At 40.1% G+C, this 6000-nt stretch overlaps 1 protein-coding gene across 1 annotated transcript in view; it reads left to right on the top strand.

The window, feature by feature from the left end:
* Window positions 1-6000, top strand: part of TBL1X (transducin (beta)-like 1X-linked) — a 93001-nt gene that overhangs the window by 60205 nt on the left and 26796 nt on the right. The window contains exon 5 of the mRNA XM_009865744.1: window positions 5181-5313. Within this exon, the coding sequence (XP_009864046.1) occupies window positions 5181-5313 (133 nt within the window). The remainder of the gene's footprint in view (window positions 1-5180; window positions 5314-6000) is intronic.

Genomic DNA, 6000 nt, shown 5'->3' with positions numbered 1-6000 from the left:
GGTCAGACACTGGAATAGACTGCCTAGGGAGGTGGTTGAGTCGCCATCCCTGGATGTGTTCAAGTGGATGTGGTGTTGGGAGATATGGTTTAGGGGTGAACTTGTAGTGTAGGGTTAATGGTTGGACTCGATGATCCCAAGGGTCTTTTCCAACCTGAATTGGTCTATGATTCTATGAAACACACATACTGTTGTATTAATGAAAGATAAAACTTGCAGGTCAATTCACATCTATGACCACATACTAAGTCTCTATTTTTCGCATCTGCCATTATTAAAAAGTAATAATTCTCACAGCGATTTTTAATATAAGGATTTTCACCAACAGTTGCAGACCGTTCTTGGAGTGTTGAGGAAGAGTAGTCCTGTATCATTTAATATCATCAAATAAATCTTTCTGGAGTAGGATGCAAGAACATGACACAATGTTGTCCAGTAAAATTTCAGAGGAGTAGGGTACCTGTGAGCCAAGGAGATACTCTACTGGACAGAGAATTTCAAAGCATTACTGTGGCTAAGCCACCTACCAGGCAGGCAAGTTAACTGAGCAGTGCAGTGGGATGAAAGAAAGTCCTCGAGGAGTAGCTGGCCAGCTGGCATGTGTTGCTGGGGACTGATGTTGTGCCAGTTGGTCATCCTGGGTGAAGAGGTGATCTTGGCAGTTTAAGGAGAAGTGAAGCTGCTGAGAAGTCCAGAGGCAGCCGACTCCTGTCTGTGTGCTTCTGTTGCCTTGGGAGGACTGTAACCTTCCCATCTGAGACATTCAGAGGATCTCACCGAGGTGGTGTAGCACAGTTGCAGATGAGGATTATCCACTGGTGATGCGCACAGAACTGCAAAACTGGCATTCTCTCACCCTTGAACAAACACGTTCAAATAAACTCTGAGAGATCTGCCTCCATAATTATGAGAAACCATTAGAAATAAAGACTAACAAATCTAGCTGGCAATTTACCGCATGGGTATGATTAGCAGTCTTACAATTGTATTTCCCTCTCTTCTAGTAAAACTAGAAAAATATAGTTCCGTTAATGACGTAACAGAAGGGTCATACCCTTCCTTTTCATTGCTTACGCAGGGCAAAGTATGTATCCAGCCTTACTTCTTCCCTTATCACTGCATTCAGAGAGTCCGTTTAGTCTAGGATAGACAAAGATAAAAGGTCTGGCAAGAGCTTAGTTTAGGACAAAAGTTTTAGGGTAGAATTGGACAGTAGGATGGGATGTAAAATGGCTTACACAAGGACAAAAGGTTTAGGATGGGCAGGACAAAAATTTAGGATAGAATGTAAGAGTGGTAAGGTGAAAGCTGGGAGATGTACTGGGTAGAAAAAACTGCTGGTACAAAAGATGTGAGAAACTTCTCAAACCTTCATTTTCTCTGTTCTTGGATTCCACAGACCTGGCATATACCAGGGGGATGGGTTGTAAACTATAAGTTACCCATACATCAGCCTGTCAGAGAAAGGGGGGACAGGGAAAGGGAGTGAAAGAGATGTCTTTGGGAAGTTACTTGGTTGGCATTTACTCTGATGTGAAATTCTCCTTGACCCGGAAAGTCTTCCCAAAACAAGTGTTAGAATCATAGAATCATATGATTCTATGTCAATATATTTAATATAATATGTTATATGTATTTATATATGATATGTTAATATAATATGATATATTTTGTATGTGGTGTTATCAATATAATAAGATAGGGTGATTTGATTTAAGAAAGGGAAGAGACAAAGAAGAGTCTAACAAAAAAAAACAAAACAAAAAAGAGTCTAAAGTAAAACAGTTTGAGGTGCAGATTCAAATACTAAATAAAATCAGTCTCCTGTTGCTGCTTCCTGAGTAATGTTTTCAGCTTTGACTACCTTTAAAAATTAGTAAAAAAAAAAAAAATTGGCATGTAGAAATTGAGCCACATTTTTGATTTTTTTCCAGTGCAAATATTTTAGTGTCATTTCTTTCATTATGTTTGCAAGGATTGGCTTGGACTTAAGAAAAGTAAAGCTCTAGAAAAAAGACTGAGCCCAGCATAACGAAAGCCATAAAGAACAACTTCAATGAAAGAACTGTCAAAGATCTAAGTAAAAAAAAAATGCATTTCCTGAGAAAATACAGGGTTAGCACTGGCAAGATCTTAAAAATATTAATTTTTTTTTAATTGGGGGAAGTAGAGTTAATCTTACTCACTGGTGTGTTAGAATTACGTTTAAAAAAACCCCAAAAGGTAATCATAGAATTTTGGGGAGTATCACTTTAATTTTCAGTGATTTTGAGTTTTTAATACATTTGAGGGGGGAAAAAAAAGGAGAATATAGGGTAGACTTAACCAAAGATCCTCTGGCCTTTAGAAAATGGTTTGTGTTACCATTTGGCCAGAGTTCTCCACTATGTACCCTGCAGACTTAAGTTTTTCACCTATGAAGGTCTATTGCACTTAGTAGAACAGACCCTCTTTCAGAGACCGTCTCAGAAGCATTCTTTGTGCAAATGAGGTCTTAACCCAGAGCTTTCTGCCCTGAAGGTACTTTTTTTTTTACAAGAAGCCTGTTCTTTATGGGTGCTGCATCTTTCCAGACACACATCGTAGCTGCATCCACAGGAAAGCCAAATTTTCAGATGAGGCCAGGGCTCATGGGAGCTGGTGCTCTGTAAGAAACTCGGCAGTCTTACGAGGGTGCCGTCTTGTCCTCAGGGGTTTCTGCAGTTTTTTGCTGTTATCATAATCATATCTAGTTTATATTAAATAGTGTCTGTGTGAATCTGAGAAGAGCCAGAAGCGATATCACAGAAATGTGAACTGTTGTGGTTTTCAATGGGGCATTTTAAGTTTGTGCTTAAGAGTAACACTCCAGATATTAGTGTTCCTGACTACTGATGAAAGTAGGAACACATATAATGTGAACATTTTCAAACAGTTTCTGAAAGACTCCTCATCTTTCCCTCCCTTTTCTCCTAAACCACCAAAGCTGTAGTGTGAAAATCATTACTGGAAGACAATAAAAAGTGATTCTATTTCATTGCTCCCAGAAGCCAGTCAGTCTTGCATGTACTAATGCAGGTATCAGCCAATCAAGGTTTCATTCTCACAGCAGGACTGTTTGGGGTTTTTTTTCACAGTAGTTAATAACATTCGAAGTGTGTATCTAGGTTCCTCCATCTGGCCATGTACAAACAAAAAATATTTCTAATATCAGATGGCCTTGCTCTGATGGCCCCTAATGACTCTGGGACCTTGCAGTAATGCTGCTTCCAAGCTGTCATTTGGTTTTATTCAAGAGTTGAAAGCAGATCTGCCTTTAGAGCCAGGCAGGTAACAAGCAGTAGGATTATATGTAGTAAGAGCAGCATCTCATTTAAATTTTGCGTATTAAAACACTTGAAAGATTTTCTTGATTTACCCCAGCTTCCAACTCACACTGTGAGCAGGGCACAGATGAATGCAGAGCCATTACCATGCTGCTGTTTTTGTCATGAAAATATGCTTTAAACCTGGTGATTCTGTGCTGCACTGAGAAATAGAGGATTTTGAGTTCTAGACTCGTTTATCTTCTTCTAGGTTTTACCAGTGCTTTGCTCTTCATTGCCCTGGTTGCTCAGAATATCATATCAAAGTTCCCTGCTGCTAGTATCAGGCTAAATCTTGAGTACTAGTGTATCTTGACAGTATTAATTTTAGTAGTTATACATATAGGGAATTATCAAGGAGAATGCTTAACATAGGGACTCAGCATAGATGTAGATTTTACAAATAGGTGTTTGTAATATGTTTAGTTTTATGCAACGAGTCCGTAGATAAGCGTAGTTTAAAATATAGGTGTTTTGAATTAGAAATGCAAGTTGTAAAACTACCATTAGTTATTTTCTAATTTCGATCCTCAGTGCTATGCAACTCATTGAATTCCATGTGAATTCCATTCCATTCTGTTCCATCCATGGCGCAGGTAGGGCACAGACATAGTTAATAAGGCACCTCACCAGATACGCAATGAGAAATGCTACCAGCGTGACTCAGCATAAATTAGGCAGGGCGAAACAGGGTAGCTGAAAGCCTGGGTAAGGGTAGAAATCTGGAGATCTTCCTTCCGATGGCAGCTGTGCGATGTCACACAGTCTGTTTTCCCAGCCGATGGGCAATAGCTCAGCAGAGCTTGAGGATCAGGACAGGTGGAGAATTTTAAATGCCATAAACATGTGGCAATAAAGAAGCATAATTATTCCACTTGCGAACCTATGGATCTCCATATGTGATTAAAGAATGACTAACGAGAAAGACTTAACCCAGAAAGAGAACTTGCATTTTGGCCGGGCAGTGATTCACTCTTGGGTGTGCATCCTGCGAAATGGGCCCCTCTTCTGCGTGCGACGTGTGCTGTGTGCTCTTCCAGTGTGTTACCTGTCCTCACTTGGTGTCTCGATCGCAGGGGATCATAATCTCATGTCACTGCTCAGCAGTGTAGTTTGAGCTGAATGAGGAAGATTTATACTGAAGCAATGAAAATCTGGAGTGAAAAGGTTGTTCGTGATGCAAATTAGAATGAATTGCTGCCACTAAGAGACATTTGTCATTTTAAATTCACTTTTTTTCCCTAAGGAGATAAAAGCTTTAGAAAAACAAAGTTACATAGGCTGCAGTCTAAAGAACCCCAGAATTACAGCATGCAGGTTAAGTATATCTGTGCGTCAGCTGGTACCTTTTCATATATTATGATATCCTTGAGAAGGTGATCACTCACCATTTCCCTGCTGTGCTCAGGGAGCATATTCTTCATCTGTAAGTAACGCACATATTATTTGCAGGACACTGTGTAGGAAAATCTATGTGCTGTATGTTATTTTTTTAAAAGAACAGCATAAAGCTTTTCTCAAATGTAGCAATCTGTTATTTTAAGAAATCATTTTTAATGAAGCCTTCTTTGAAAAGAAATTATACTGAAATAAATGCTATTTTTGTGGAAGAAAAGCTATGTGCATTTAAACAAAATATTTTCAAGTGCTTTACATTTTGAGGATACATATATCTGAGTCATCAGAGGGAAGAAAATGAGTAATATGGTCAGTGATAGAGCACAGAATATTTTTTATAGTGCTTCTGTAAGCTGTAGGCCATAGATAGACAGTTTGTTTTTAGAGCAGACCTAACAGCATCTTGCAAACTACTTCTTCTGATCTATCTCCTTACAGATAATCATTCAAAGCCAATGGAAATTGACGGGGATGTTGAAATTCCTCCTAACAAAGCAACAGTCCTTCGGGGCCACGAATCAGAGGTGTTCATCTGTGCCTGGAACCCTGTCAGTGACCTGCTAGCATCTGGGTAAGACCATAACAGAAACCAGCAGCTCCAATTCGAGTGATTTTAGAGATGTGAGAACTTGCAACTCTGTACTAGAGATGAACGAGTATTCTTTTCACCGTTTTTTCAGCCTGCAACTGTTTTTCTTCAGCGGTGCTGTACCTGTGTAGCAGTTAAGTAACTCGAAGATGATGCAGAATGTGAAGAATTTGCACATTTAAGAACTGCATTCCATGGCCCTGAATACTCAATTTTTTTAAGGCTTTTAAAGAACCTATGGATAATTCTCAGAGTGTCTGAAGTTCGTGTAGTTAACTCACAGAATCAGAGAATGCTAGTGGTTGGAAGGGATCTCGAAAGCTCATCTAGTCCAGCCCCCCTGCCAGAGCAGGATCACCTACAGTAGGTCACACAGGAACGCATCCAGGCGGGTTTTGAATGTCTCCAGAGAAGGAGACTCCACAACCTCCCTGGGCAGCCTGTGCCAGGGCTCTGTCACCCTCACAGTAAACAAGTTTTTCCTGATTTTTTTGTGGATCCTCCTATGTTCCAGCTTGTGCCCATTGCCCCTTGTCCTGTCATTGGACGTCACTGAGAAGAGCCTGGCTCTGTCCTCCTGACACTCCCCCTTGACGTATTTATAAACATTTACGAGGTCACCCCTCAGCCTCCTCTTCTCCAAGCTAAAGAGACCCAGCTCCTTCAGCC

This window comes from Apaloderma vittatum, unplaced genomic scaffold, assembly GCF_000703405.1.
Source record: "Apaloderma vittatum isolate BGI_N311 unplaced genomic scaffold, ASM70340v1 scaffold2763, whole genome shotgun sequence".
NCBI lineage: Eukaryota > Metazoa > Chordata > Aves > Trogoniformes > Trogonidae > Apaloderma > Apaloderma vittatum.
This window is presented reverse-complemented; position numbering and strand designations above follow the sequence as displayed.